The sequence below is a fragment of the Musa acuminata genome, chromosome BXJ3-4 (genome assembly GCF_036884655.1).
Source record: "Musa acuminata AAA Group cultivar baxijiao chromosome BXJ3-4, Cavendish_Baxijiao_AAA, whole genome shotgun sequence".
In the NCBI taxonomy this organism is placed as follows: Eukaryota; Viridiplantae; Streptophyta; class Magnoliopsida; order Zingiberales; family Musaceae; genus Musa; species Musa acuminata.
Window position 1 is genome coordinate 7850377 of NC_088352.1, and position 14011 is coordinate 7864387.

General features: G+C 46.8%; 3 protein-coding genes and 1 non-coding gene across 4 annotated transcripts; 2 read left to right on the forward strand and 2 right to left on the reverse strand.

The window, feature by feature from the left end:
• The first annotated feature begins 687 nt into the window (after positions 1–687).
• Positions 688–760, forward strand: TRNAF-GAA (transfer RNA phenylalanine (anticodon GAA)). The gene has a single exon. It is a non-coding gene; the product is annotated as a tRNA-Phe (tRNA).
• A 4140-nt stretch (positions 761–4900) lies between these two features.
• On the reverse strand, positions 4901–5553 carry LOC103981114 (large ribosomal subunit protein eL27x). The gene has a single exon (XM_009397715.3). The coding sequence runs from the start codon at positions 5495–5497 to the stop codon at positions 5090–5092; it is 408 nt and encodes a 135-aa protein (XP_009395990.1). The 5' UTR covers positions 5498–5553; the 3' UTR covers positions 4901–5089.
• A 251-nt stretch (positions 5554–5804) lies between these two features.
• On the reverse strand, positions 5805–7822 carry LOC135635191 (L-gulonolactone oxidase 3-like). The gene is made up of 3 exons (XM_065146095.1): positions 7143–7822; positions 6733–6988; positions 5805–6649 (listed from the first exon to the last, which is right to left on the reverse strand). The coding sequence occupies exons 1-3, from the start codon at positions 7815–7817 to the stop codon at positions 5844–5846; spliced, it is 1737 nt and encodes a 578-aa protein (XP_065002167.1). The 5' UTR covers positions 7818–7822; the 3' UTR covers positions 5805–5843.
• A 3393-nt stretch (positions 7823–11215) lies between these two features.
• LOC135635292 (uncharacterized) lies at positions 11216–13323 on the forward strand. The gene is made up of 4 exons (XM_065146270.1): positions 11216–11328; positions 11592–11913; positions 12035–12525; positions 12720–13323. Exons 1-4 carry the CDS (start codon positions 11216–11218, stop codon positions 13321–13323), a joined length of 1530 nt encoding a protein of 509 aa, XP_065002342.1.
• The last annotated feature ends 688 nt before the right edge of the window (positions 13324–14011 follow it).

The window sequence follows — 14011 nt, forward strand, 5'->3', positions numbered from 1 at the left end:
AATATTTATTAATAATATTTACATTAATTTGGTAAGTACATCAATTGGAATATTAATTACAATTAAAAGTTTTAAGAGATCAGTCGATGAAATTAAAATTCGAAGAATAGTTGAAATTTTTGTTTATTTGTTATCAAAGGTATTTGAATTTTGCTCAAATTTCTCTCGATTAAGTTCAAATAAAATAATATAGGTTTCCAAATTGGTTTCAAAGACTTATATAGCTAATCAGGTTTGGATTTGGGCGAAACTTATATGTCTCCGATCGAACATTATCTCAAAGAATATTGGTATTAGAAAGCTTAGGTAAGAATGAATTACTCATGTGGATAATGTTAGATGACACGTTATGACTTGAGCCATCATCAGAATATGCCCTACATATGTTATACTATTGTTTAATATGAGTTATGCCTGGGCATTCATCTACACATCAAGCCTTTTAACCGATGGAGATTGTGATGTCGGATTCAATCTTATATCGAAGATGGTCTAACATTAAGATTGAATTTTAAGGTATACCATTATTAATTAGAGCTTAAGTATTTTAATCCAATAAATTTTTTATCTTATCGGATTTGTTGTAATGATTGATCCAATTGTAACATGGCAAGAGATTCAAACAATGTAAGATCATATCACATATTAGAATAGTTATAATATTTATATATCACAAATCTACCAACAGCGGGGATAGCTCAGTTGGGAGAGCGTCAGACTGAAGATCTGAAGGTCGCGTGTTCGATCCACGCTCACCGCATTAAAGTTTTTGGTGTTCTATTTCTGATTTAAAAAAATAATTTACCCTTGCGCCTACCTGTCCGCAATCCGACGTGGTTGGACCCACGTTGGACGCCTCCAATCACGATGCAGGTAACAGTGACCTGTCCACCGCTGGCATCCATCTGACGTCGTCATCGATTGTAGAGAACAGGATGGCCCAAGTGGCGTTGGGCCTACTAAGGAGGCCTGATTCCACCAATCAAAGGGAAGGTTGCGAACACGTGTGCCTGTAAATGGGTCGAAAAAATACTTCTCTTTTTTCTCTCTGCCAAACGATTTGTACCCGATCAATCTACGCTCTCTCTCTCTCGCTGTCGATAGGGATCTCCGCCTTTCAAATTCTTTTCCCTACCAGGCAAACCGGATGGCCCAAGTAGCGTGGGGCCTAGACAAGAGGCCTGACTTCTCCAATCAAAGGGAAGGTAGGGAACACGTGTGCCACTAAATGGGTTGGAAAAAAATACTTCTCTTTTTTCTCTCTATAAGATTAGATCACATATTACAATAATTATAAAAATTATATATCACTAATCTTTCAATAGCGGGGATAGCTCTGTTGGGAGAACGTAGATCGCGTGTTCGATCCACGATCATCGCATTAAAGTTTTTGGTGTTTTATTTCGGATTTTAAAAAAATAATTTACCCTTTTGTCTACCTGTCCTGCAATCGGTACAACTGATGGGTCCCGCTCGGGTGCTGGAGGCCTCCAATCACGATGCAGGTAATCATTGACCTGTCCACCGCTGGTATCCATCTGACGGCGTCGTCGATTGTAGAGAACAGGATGGCCCAAGTGGCGTTGGGCCTACTCAGGAGGCCTGATTCCACCAATCAAATAAATTTACCCTGTGCCTACCTGTCCGGTGCAACTGACGGGTCCCGCTCGGGTGCACGAGACGTGGATCGTTGGACCCACTTTGGACGACTCCAATGGTAACGGTTGACCTGTCCACCGCTGGTATCCATCTCACGGGCGTCCTCGATTGTAGAGAACAGGATGGCCCAAGTGGGCGTTGGGCCTACTCAGGAGGCCTTATTCCTCCAATCAAAGGGAAGGTTGAGAACACGTGTGCCAGTAAATGGGTAGGAAAAAATACTTCTCTTTTTTTCTTTCTGCCAAACGATTTGTACCCGATTAATATACGCTCTCTCTCTCGCTTGTCGATAGGGATATCCGCCTTCCAAATTCTTTTCCCTACCCGGCGAATCAGCGGCCGCTATCCCTACTCGGTTTCCCTGGTCCCTCTCGGTCACTCCATGGGTCGGTCGCTTCGTAGCCCGCCGACGCCCAAAACCCAGTCTCCTCGCGTTTCATGGTCACCAGAGGAGGTAACTTCGTCTTTCTACTCTCCCCCGTTGTTCTTTCTTCCTGTTTTTGCTTGTTCTTGGACCAGTCCGCTTCCGTTTCTGAAGCAACATGAGAACGTTTTTTTGTTGATTGTGCCCTTTTTGTTAACTCACATCCTTTCGCCTCTCATTTTTCGATCTTCGTCTTATAGAAATAAACCGAGTCTTTCAGTTTTTGAGTTTTGTGGCAAAGATTTCATCTCGCGTGACCTCACGGAAAGTCGCTGGGGTACTCTCTGTGGTAATGTGATTGTTGACAGAGTTAGTTGAAATAAACATGTTTTTAGCGGTTCTTTCTTTTCGCCCTATTTCTTTGGCATTCGTAATAGACTCGTGGCAGTGTTTGTAGTCTTGAAATGGGATAGGAAATCCCTTTTGTTTGAAGGTTTTCCTTTTTGCTATGCATGCTTGGGAAAAGGTAATATTTTGTTGAAACATGTTGTCGTATGTTTTCTCGGGCTTCTCATGAGTTGGTCGTTAGGCCTAAGCGGTCATCTTCTGTTTGTACCTTTCTTTTTTTTTCTTAGCTGATTTGATTGTGGAAGAATTATGAAACAATGTTGAACTAGAACATATATATTCTTAAATTTTTTTCCTGTTATTACTGGAAATATATTTCAGCCGATGCCAAAAAGAATTCCCTTTTTATTCATGATCTATATCATTACCTTTTCACTTGCATCTAAGAGCTGCCACTAGAGATAATTTGATAGAATTTACAAAGTATATATAAGTGTATCATCCTTGTAGGAAGGGCATAATTCTGTGGGCATGTTTTCCTTTCTGGATAATGCAGAATGGAATGATGCCACCGACCCAAATTAGTAAGCAGAAACCTCAGGCCACTGAAATCAGTTCCTCACCTGAAAGCTCTGGCTTGCCCAAAGGTTCTCCTTTGGTCTTTCTAATTTGGTTCAAGTTCATTGATTTAGTAGTTTTCATAACCTTGTCTTTGAGAGATGTATGACAACTAAAATATGATTGATTTAATAAGTTGAAGAGAAATTGCTTGCATCATGAACTATATTATTTGCTCAACTCATCTCCCAACGATTCATATACGAAAAACATTTCCAAATGGATCAAACGATTGAGGATTTCAATGGCCCATATACATCTTTTTCTTGTTCTAGCAATGGAATTCCCTGGGTTTAATTTTGAACTCTCTCTCTCATACATCTTTATTTTGCCGACCCTTAACCCCCCAAAGATAGTGATAATTTCAAACCGATACAAACGTTTATTTATGCCATAGAGAATCCTTATGATGCTAAGAAACAACGATGAGAATAGCAATGTTACCATAATTATCTAACAATTCAACTACATTTTGGGTTGAAACACAGTCCAAATACAACTTTTGGGATTTAAGCTTTCGTAATTCCTTCTCTACTAGTTGAATGTGAGAGATTCCCTTGAGATGTGCCTCCTTTGACATGAACCTTGCCTTTTCATGATGGGGGGTTCCCCAAAGACCTTCTAGCTTAGGAGTGGTTTTCACCCTTTTATCCTACTTCTCCAACCCTTCAATTAATATATACCAATGGGAGACCAAACATGAAACCATAAGAGACTATACAAGGGGGGGACTAAAACTACGCTGCCAATCATCCTTTAGCTTTCACAAGGGCCTAAACTATGATGTAAAAGGAGATGGTCAGAATCACTGATAACAGTGCATCACACCTTCGCATGCTTTCAATATCTATTTCTGTCAATATCACCCATTGTGGCTCTCAATCTCAAGTGATCAACCTTTTTAATACACATATGCTACCAATAAATAAATAAATACTGTGTGCCAAATCCTCATATTACCATCACTCCTCAATTCCAAAGCATATCCTTTTTTATTTCTCACCATGAACATGATCATATGCAACTTCAAAGCCAGGACATCAGGATCATATAACTTGGCCAATCCAAGACAAAAAACCAGCACTATATATGGTGGTAACCCCCTCCTACTCCTAAACAAGCCCTTGTTGTTACTTACTATCTCAAGCAATCTATGTTAGACATTCATTATTTTCTGGTGAGGCTAATGTTCTTATTAGCAATTAAGTACTAATAACGTTAATGCAGTGATGATGGTTTAGGTTCTAACCTAAACCAATGTTCTCAAGCCAAATTCAAACCTAAAGCTACATGAATCCGATTTCAGGTTCGGATTTAACGGAACCTCATCGCGCCCAACTTGTTTTCAGTTTCTCATAAAGCAAACAAATCATTAGAATTGTTTGGCTTATTTCTTTGCTCAATTTATTCTATTTCTTTCCAATTCTTCCCTAGTTCTCAACAAACAATTCCAGCTCCTGGCCCTTTCCATTACAAATAACAATGTTTTTTATGGAGATCACATGTTTCCTTGGACATCCTAAATCATGTAAATTGTATGATGCTAGAACATGGTTTAGCAATTCCTAACAGGACCTCAAAAAAAGAATGCTATCTGTAAAGAGCATTTGCAGATTTAAAATCCTAAGCAAAATGACAACATTTCGGACAAATGAAGATGATCACAAACACATAAAAGCTAAATTTGACAACCATTTAATCGTCAGATGTTCTTTTCCCCCAAACTTTTTCAGATCAGGAATACCATCCGGATGATAAAGAACAAGACGTGCATCATCAGTCCCTATAAGTTCTGAACCATCAGAATAAGCCGGACACAACAAACATCAAGTTCAGAAATCTAGAATCACTAATCTATGTACTGAAATGGTCTTGTAGTTTTCTTTCAACGGATCGCTTGCAAAGATGCAATTGTAGGCAAACACGATTGATTTAAACCAACAACGACGTCCATAGATCAGCCAAATAAAATGAAGATTGTCAGATGTACGAAGACGAGAATCTAAAACATATAATGATTTCAACAAGCATTGGCACGGAACCGTCCCACATTAATGGAAAGCAGACGCATTGCGAGAACTAGATAGATGCTACCTTAGCTTAGAACCTGAGCTTGGTGAAGAACCACCGGTTCTTGCCGGTCTTGAAGCGCTCCTCCAAGCGGGCCTTGGTCTCCTTGCATGCGGTGACCTTCTTGTCGCGGGACTGCAGCGCGTCGAGGGTGGCGACGTCCTTGAGATCGACATCGAGCGTGTAACGGGTGGGCATGATGTGGCTGTAGTTCACCAGCTTCAGAAAGGCCTTCACGCGAGACTTCTTAGCCGTCTTCTTCGCCGAATCCTTGCGGATGACCTTCTTCGGGTACTTGGCGATGCCGGCCACCAGGCAATGGCCGTAGGGCCGCTCCCGCGTGCCGTCGTCGAAGGCCCGCACGATGACCGCCTTCCGCCCCGCAAAACGACCTTGCAGGACGATCACCGCTTTGTTCGGTTTCAGGAACTTCACCATTTCTCCTCCTCCTCCTCCTCCCCCGCTCCGATCGCCTCGCCGCCTCTCAAGCTCATAGGACGAATCCCACAAGAGAGGAGTTTATATACGAGTTCGATTAGGGTTGGCGGCCGTGTATAATGAATGGGTCAACATTGAGTCACCAATTTTGCGAAATGGGCCTCAATATGGGCCGGGCTTTTAATAGCGTAGCAATATAATTCTTTATATATTAAATTAGGGACAAATAAGTAAAGCCCCTTTATGCAGATACGTACACACACATATATAAATATTATATTTATATATATATATATATATATATATATATATATATATATATATATCTCGATTCCACGGAACAAAGTCACCCTGTTGTGTACCTGCACACCCTGGCTTCTTTGTAGACAAGCCCGGGCCTACACAGGTACCCTTTACTCGGACTGCAGTGCTCGTCCTCTGCGCAAATGCACCGTCCTTCCAGTGCGCAGCCGTTACCTGTGTTCGATCCCTGCCCCGAGACCACTTCATCCCACCATGGGCTCTGAAACATGCCTCCGGGATCCGATTGGTTCTTGGCCGCCAGAAAATTGCTGAAACCAGGGTACTTTCGGTGCACACCAAGGAAGGCAACCCTTCGATTCTTCGCCCAGTGCGGCCTGGCTCCGTGCTTCATGAACGCCATCTGCTCCACCTCCTCCCAGACGTCCTGGTTCAGCCTGGGAGTGGACGGGTCATCGGCTCTGTAGTAGTTGAAATCCAGGACGATAGAGTCCTCGGGCTGGCCGAGGAGCGCGTCCGATTTTTTGATGAAGCGTATCAGAAACCCGTTGTAGTTGTCGACGCCGCAGAAGTTCTCCGGTTTCAGATCCCTGAGCTGCTTCACGTCGTGGATGAAGTCCATGAATTTGGGAGGAGAGAAGATTGCCGTGGTCTCGTAGAAGAACAACCCTTTGCTTCGAGGATCCCAAGGGCACGTGCTCATGCTGTCCGCTTCCGGTGAGTGTTGGCAGGAGCCGGAGGTCTGCATCTTTCCCTGGCGGCCCACCACCGGGTAGCCTGTGAAGATCCCGTTGTTCTTCAAGCCATTGCCCGCCAACCTTCTATACTCCAGCTCGGCGGCTGCGGTGACGCACTTCCCCCTTCTGTTTCTTGATTCGTCGTAACGCTTCTCTGCATCACAGAAGAATCTGGTGAGCGAACGCAGCGCCCTTGGAGCAAGCGCACGAGAAATTTGGCGATAGTTCACGCGGTACCAGTAGCTCGTATTGTGGCGCAGACCGCCATGAGGTTTGGTTGGAAGCCGATGAAGTCATTGATGCCGTCGCCGGAGGCGTTCGAGGGGACTCGATCGTCGAATCTGAATGCAACTTTGTGCTGCGATGGAAACCAGGTGAGGTCAGCGAATTCGTGCTTGCGAGCAACATCCAACAGACGATCTTGGAAGCTGGCGTCGTCGTGGAATGAGTACGTGATGCTTCTCTTGAAGCTGGGTTCGAGTGACAGTGTCACCTGTAGATCCAAGTCGAGAAATCTGATCGCCATGTTTACAGCAGAGCATGATAGAAACATGAGAGGATGGAATCGATGTCACGTAACACCTTCATGCTCTTCCGACTCTTTGAAGCGAAGGAGACAGAGGGCAGTGGTGGAGGATTGCACTGACCTGAGATATGATCCCCAGAAGCCCCAGGGAGACGCTTGCGGCATTGAAGCGCGGGTCTCCCCGGAGCAACCTGACGACCTTCGCGTACCCTTCCGACTCACCGGCCGGGATCACCATGCTCAGGCTCACGACATGGTCGTGGACGGCTCCTCCCTTGCCCCACCAGGAGCTGCCATGCGACCCCGTGCTGATGATCCCGCCGACGCTGACCCCCTCCCAGTACGTTGAGGCGACCAGGCTCAGCCCGGCCGCCTCCACCTTATCAATCAGATCCCGCAGCCCCACGCCGGAATCAGCCGTCACCGTGCGGCCAGCCACGTCCACCTCTATCCGCGTGTTGTACTTCGCGGTGCTTATCAGAACCGAGTTCTCCGGCGGGGGGCAGGCCAGCTTCGGGATTGCGTGCGAGAATCCGCTCACCACCTTCACCTTGAGGTTGTTCCGGTTGGCCTCGGCCACGGCCGACCGCAGCTCCTCCTCGTTCGTGGGGTAGACGACGCTGCGGACCCAGCATTCGCTTCTGTCTCCCCAGGCGCCGTAGGCGTTGGAGAGGACGCAGCCCGTGACGTTGCAGCGAACGGGCGGAGCCGGTGGCTTGGCGGAGGTGAAGTATGGATTCGACCCGATGACGACGAGCAGCAGCAGAAGAAGAAGCGCCCGAATTGGGGAAGCCATGTCGATGCCTGGTTGATCGCCATCCTGTCCCTTGTCTTACTTATACATGCACGTGGAGTGGCACAAATCTTTAAGAAGCAACGTGGAAGGTCCCTTATGGCTCAACAACGCACTGTGGGTGTTCATGTGCTATTTAATGTTGATGTGCTTTATTCACTGGAGCCTATGATGAGGAGAGCAATATATTATCATATCTTGTACAAGCAATATATATATCATATATATATATACACACACACTTATACTTTTGCCCCTTTTGACTTGAATCATTCATCTATTTAATAAAAAAAAAATCATTTTTAATTAGTAAGGAGCACAACTTGTACCATAAAATATAAATGTATATATATATATATATATATATATATATATATATATATCCAGAAAATGATAATATTTAATAGAATTTTGATTTTTTTTTTCCTGTCTTTTTTTCAAAAGAGATATTTTATGTTTTTCCTATATGTTTTTGTTTCTTTTGTAAGGAGATATTAGGATTGAGATTTGTAGATATGGGTTGCAATTATCTTTAGAAAATAGTTGATAAATTATAATTCAATATCAATCCTTTTTTGAAGTTTTTTTTTCTTCTTCTTGATCAAAAAAATTACTTAAGATTTTTTTTTCTTGTTAAGATTATTTTGAAAACTATTTTTTCAAAAAAAATCATTGAATGGGAAGATAGTGAGAAGACCAAAAAAATCATTGTTATAGCAGTAATTCTTCTATCTTACCTTTCCTTGTATGCATCTTTGAAAGATAAATAAATACCTTTGTGTTTAAAGAATGAATTCCTTTCTCACTCTACATTAGAAAATAGCTTACTCTCCTAACATCTCTCTCTCCTTTCTTGATTAAGCTTTAAATGGGAATCAATGAAGAGGTTATGATATTTCCAACAAAAAAGGACAGCATGATCATGAATGAAAGCAAAACATGTTTGTATAACCATAGAGGCCATAATGAGAAGGGTTTGAAGTTGGTGATAGACATGTGCTTCATACATGTTCTTGTGTGAGCCACATGGTGCATAGTAATTTGTTCCTTGTCCATATTGATCACCTTTTGAGGAAGAACAAATTTATTTAGTGTGATGATGAATAATTTAAAAGGCTTGAGAATCTATTTCAACTCATCCAGAATGTCTAATGATTGAAGACTTTGGCTACTTGCTGATTCTTCAAGTGTCCATGGTAGAAGAGAGAGAGAGAGAGAGAGAGAGAGAGAGAAAAAGTCAATAACCATCTACTACTACTTACTTTGGAACAGTAAAAGAACATTTACAAATAATTTAAGTATATAAAAATATTCATAAATTTGATATCGAAAAACTAACTCAATATATAATAAATCTACAATGAGATTAAATTTGATCATCTTTTAATAACATGTAGTTGAGATAAATAGGTATGTTTGATTTATATTTAGTAAATATTTTTTTTTATTTCAATATGAAATCTATTCATCTAATAAATTAAATCTTTTAGTTTTTCTACACGATAAATTTATTTATTTTAATTTTTTTTTATTAAGAATAACAGATAATGTTTCGAATCCTTAATATTTGATAAGTGGGTATGATATATATATTATCATCGTATCAATATATAATGTGTAAAATAAATATAAAAATAAATTTAGTAACTCGTATAATATGTATTGGAAAAAGAGATATAGTCGTGAGACTCTTGTTTTAGAATTTAAAAAATACCCGATCTTATTTTTATTTATAAATAGTAAAAAATTATTTTTCAAAAATTTATTTGTGCTCATCATATGTAGCTAATTTTACTTCACACTCTGTACGAGGAACAAACAGTTGTAAAACAACTGAATGAGACTTCATCGATCGGAATAAACTCCTCTGAATTAAATTGTGTTGTGGAAATGCATGTCCTTTTGATAGCTACCGGCAGCCTTGGCATTTATACCATTGGGACCAAAGAGATGGCACCGCCTGAATCCTGAGACAAAAGGGAAGAATGACAAAACAGAGGAAGATTCTGAGGTTGATTCATCCTCTCTCTCTCTCTCTCTCTACACATCATCTTTATCTGTGTATGACATCCATCCCTTCTTTCTGTGTTGTTTATAGCAAGTCAATGCCTTCATAATGACAGAAATTATTTGCAGATGCTGTAGCCCACAGTGTGACATCCAAAGAATGATGGATGAATGCCATCCATTTGGATCGCTTCATCTCACTGTTTGTTTGGTTGTTCGAGCATAAATGAACACAGAATCGACAAATGTGCATTTATTCGATCACTGTTTGAGAATGAAACCAAATTTGCTTCTCCACTGAATTTATTTTGGTAGCTAATGTCCTCTTAGATGATACGACCACGACAAGACTATGGAATTATTGATATCCTTCTTCCATTTAATATTTGGTTCTTTGATACACTGAGTCTTCTTATTTCTTCTTCCATCACTTAGCATACATCATAATATTGATAATTCAAATTATTAATTTCTTTTATCATTAAAATCATATAATAAAATACATGATTAAATTGAGCTACAGTAATACAAGTCGAATGGCTTTTATGATCTGATTTGACGTAACTATTGTTAGTCGTGGTTTGAATTTTCTGAAAATAATGACAACTCATAAGCTTCATTATTTCAAAATCAGAATTAGCGGCGATCTTTTAATTATTTTGTGGAGAAAACTTCATACTTATTCATATTTATTAGTCAATAATAAATTCCTTCGATATCCCATCTTTTGAACTCCCCATTAATGTCCGAAATCTTCTCCCTCTTTATAACATATCCCCACTGTTACGGTAAGTAACTTTTTTAGTCGGGGTGTCGGGGCCGTCGCAGCTTGGTTCGGGTCCGGAAGGCGGTGGTCTCCGTGGGGGTGCTCCTCGGGCCCGCTGAATCTCCGTATGCGGTAATCTCCGAAAGCTTCGTACCTGCACATAGGTCGGGTCGGGGTGCTCGACCCGACCCCTCTGACGATCAAGTTAGCGAAAGATGTGGAGAGGGTTTAGGAGGAGGAAAAGGCCTCCGTGTGTTGAGTGTGTCCTCCCTTTTTGCTTAGGACTCAGGGGTATTTATAGAGGAGGTTTGATGTTACCTGACGTAGTTGTCTGCAGGGCAGGACTGTACCTTTGGTGGCGTCTGTCATTGCCACTGGGGCTGCGTGGGAGGCCGAGCTGCTGCAGCATATGGAGAGTCTCAAGTAGTGTGTCGCTCAGGGGGATGCTGTCATAGTGTGTCACATCGCCATTTTTGCCCCTATCATATGCCCCCCCTGAAAGGAGCTATGCGTTGGTTCTTGCATGTAGGGGGTCTGATGCATGTCTTCTTACTTCAGGTGGGCTGGTCACATAGATCAGAGGCATATGACGTAGGTGGGCTAGCCGCGCGGACGCGTCTCGTGCAACATGGGGCCGAGGTGCGCAACTCAGTCAGGAAGTCGAGCAGGGTTGGACTCGGGGCCGATGGAGCCGATAAGGGCCGAGGAGCACAGCGTAGGCGGGGTGATCGCGCAGTTGTGGTCCCGGGAGGGAGCCGTGGCATAGCTGCGTCTCTTGGTGCTGAAACGATCTCAGGCGACCTGAGGTCGAGCTCATAAGGGCGACATGAGGTCGAGCTCCTTTTATGCGAGCGGGGTCTCGGGCATTACGCGGCCGAGGATCGTGACACGGGAGGGTTGACAGCGCTGAAGAGCCTCGGGCATTACGCGACCGAGGAGCAAGGCAGGGGCGGGCTGACCGCACTGAAGTGCCTCGGGCATTACGCGAGCGAGGAGTAAGACAGGGGCGGGCTGACCGCGCTGAAGAGCCTCGGGCATTACGCGACCGAGGAGCAAGGCAGGGGCGGGCTGACCGCATTGAAGTGCCTTGGGCATTACGCGACCGAGGAGCAAGGCAGGGGCGGGCTGACCGCACTGAAGAGCCTCGAGCATTATGCGACCGAGGAGCAAGGCAGGGGCGGGCTGACCGCGCTGAAGTGCCTCGAGCATTACGCGACCGAGGAGCAAGGCAAGGGCGGGCTGACCGCGCTGAAGTGCCTCAGGCGTTACGCGACCGAGGGGCGTGACCCCGGTGGGCAGACCGCGCTGAAGTGCCTCGGGCATTACGTGACCGAGGAGTAAGGCAAGGGCGGGCTGACCACACTGAAGTGCCTCAGGCGTTACGCGACCGAGGAGCATGACCCAGGCGGGCAGACCACGCTGAAGAGCCTCGGGCATTACACGACAGAGGAGCAAGGCGGGGGGCGGGCTGACCACACTGAAGTGCCTCGAGCGTTACGCGACCGAGGAGCAAGGCAGGGGCGGGCCGACCGCGCTGAAGAGCCTCGGGCATTACGTGACCGAGGAGCAAGGCAGGGGCGGGCTGACCGCACTGAAGTGCCTCGGGCATTACGCGACCGAGGAGCAAGGCAGGGGCGGGCCGACCGCGCTGAAGAGCCTCGAGTATTACGCGACCGAGGAGCAAGGCAGGGGCGGGCTGACCGCGCTGAAGAGCCTCGGGCATTACGCGACCGAGGAGCAAGGCAGGGGCGGGCTGACCGCACTGAAGTGCCTTGGGCATTACGCGATCGAGGAGCAAGGCAGGGGCGGGCCGACCGCACTGAAGAGCCTCGAGCATTACGCGACCGAGGAGCAAGGCAGGGGCGGGCTGATCGCGCTGAAGTGCCTCGAGCATTACGCGACCGAGGAGCAAGGCAAGGGCGGGCTGACCGCGCTGAAGTACCTCGGGCGTTACGCGACCGAGGGGCGTGACCCCGGCGGGCAGACCGCGCTGAAATGCCTCTGACATTACGCGACCGAGGAGCAAGGCAGGGGCGGGCTGACCACACTAAAGTTCCTCGGGCGTTACGCGACCGAGGAGCATGACCCAGGCGGGCAGACCGCGCTGAAGAGCCTCGGGCATTACCCGACAGAGGAGGAAGTCGAGGGTGGGCTGACCGCACTGAAGTGCCTCGGGCGTTATGCGACCAAGAAGCAAGGCTGAAGAGCCTCGGGCATTATGCGACCGAGGAGCAAGGCAGGGGCGGGCCGACCGCACTAAAGTGCCTCGGGCGTTACACGACCGAGGAGCAAGGCAGGGGCGGGCTGACCGCACTGAAGTGCCTCGGGCGTTACGCGACCGAGGAGCATGACCCAAGCGGGCAGACCGCGTTGAAGTGCCTCGGGCATTACGGGACCGAGGAGCAAGGCAGGGGCGGGCTGACCGCCCTGAAGTGCCTCGGGCGTTACGCGACCGAGGGGCGTGACCCCAGCGGGCAGACCGCGCTGAAGTGCCTCGGGCATTACCCGACCGATGAGCAAGGCAGGGGCGGGCTGACCGCACTGAAGTGCCTCGGGCATTACGCGACCGAGGAGCATGACCAAGGCGGGCAGACCGCGCTGAAGTGCCTCGTGGACTACTTTATCTTGATCGGCGGTTGTTTGTTTAAGTGTGCGCAGGCGGCCAGACTCGCTTTAGCCGTGGCCTCGGGGTTTATGGAGTCGAGGGGCACGACGCAGGCGTACTGGCGGTGTTAGTCTGTCTCGGGAACATGGAGCCAAGGAGCACGATGCAGGCGGTTTGGTCGCGTAGGTGTGTCTTGGGGATGATGGAAGCGAGTAGCACGACGTAGGCGGGCAGGCCGCGCAGGTATGGTCTCGGTCATCATGCTGCCGAGGAGCACGACGCAGGCGAGCAGACTGCACAGGTGTGGTCGCGAGGGTCATGCGACCGAGTAGCACGATCAGGCGGGCAGGACGCGAGGACGTGGCATCGGGCACTCGCGCGGCCGAGGAACACGACAGGCGATCGGGCCGCGCCGAGGTAGGTCTCGGCAAAGATTGGCCGAGGTGCTCGGTGCAGGCAGGCTGCGACCGAGGGACACCGCTCAGGCGTGCAGGCCGCGCTGAGGTGGGATTTCGGCAGAGAGTTGCCGAGGTGCTCGGTGCAGGCGGGCTGCGACCGAGGTGGTGGGCTCGACAAGCATGGAGCCGAGGCGTTCGGCGCTAGCAAGCTGGCCGCACAGGCGTGTCTCGGGGTTTATGGAGCCGAGGGGCACGACGCGGGCGTACTGGCGGCACTGGTCTGTCTCGGGAACATGGAGCCAAGGAGCACGACGCAAGCGGTCTGGTCGCGCAGGTGTGTCTCGGGGATGATGGAAGCGAGGAGCACGACGCAGGCGGGCTGACCGCGCAGGTGTGGTCTCGGGATAGCGTAGAGCCGAGG

What these genes read in the sequence shown, in the direction of transcription:
- LOC103981114 (XM_009397715.3), bottom strand. Translation starts at nt 5,497, where the DNA reads ATGGTGAAGTTCCTGAAACCGAACAAAGCGGTGATCGTCCTGCAAGGT.
- LOC135635191 (XM_065146095.1), bottom strand. Translation starts at nt 7,817, where the DNA reads ATGGCTTCCCCAATTCGGGCGCTTCTTCTTCTGCTGCTGCTCGTCGTC. An exon ending in TTCTGGGGATCATATCTCAG is followed by an intron (nt 6,989 to 7,142) that starts GTCAGTGCAATC and finishes TTGGATCTACAG; the next exon opens with GTGACACTGTCACTCGAACC. An exon ending in CGCCACAATACGAGCTACTG is followed by an intron (nt 6,650 to 6,732) that starts GTACCGCGTGAA and finishes TCTGTGATGCAG; the next exon opens with AGAAGCGTTACGACGAATCA.
- LOC135635292 (XM_065146270.1), top strand. Translation starts at nt 11,216, where the DNA reads ATGGGGCCGAGGTGCGCAACTCAGTCAGGAAGTCGAGCAGGGTTGGAC. An exon ending in GGGGTGATCGCGCAGTTGTG is followed by an intron (nt 11,329 to 11,591) that starts GTCCCGGGAGGG and finishes GGAGTAAGACAG; the next exon opens with GGGCGGGCTGACCGCGCTGA. An exon ending in GGCGGGCTGACCGCGCTGAA is followed by an intron (nt 12,526 to 12,719) that starts GTACCTCGGGCG and finishes ATTACCCGACAG; the next exon opens with AGGAGGAAGTCGAGGGTGGG.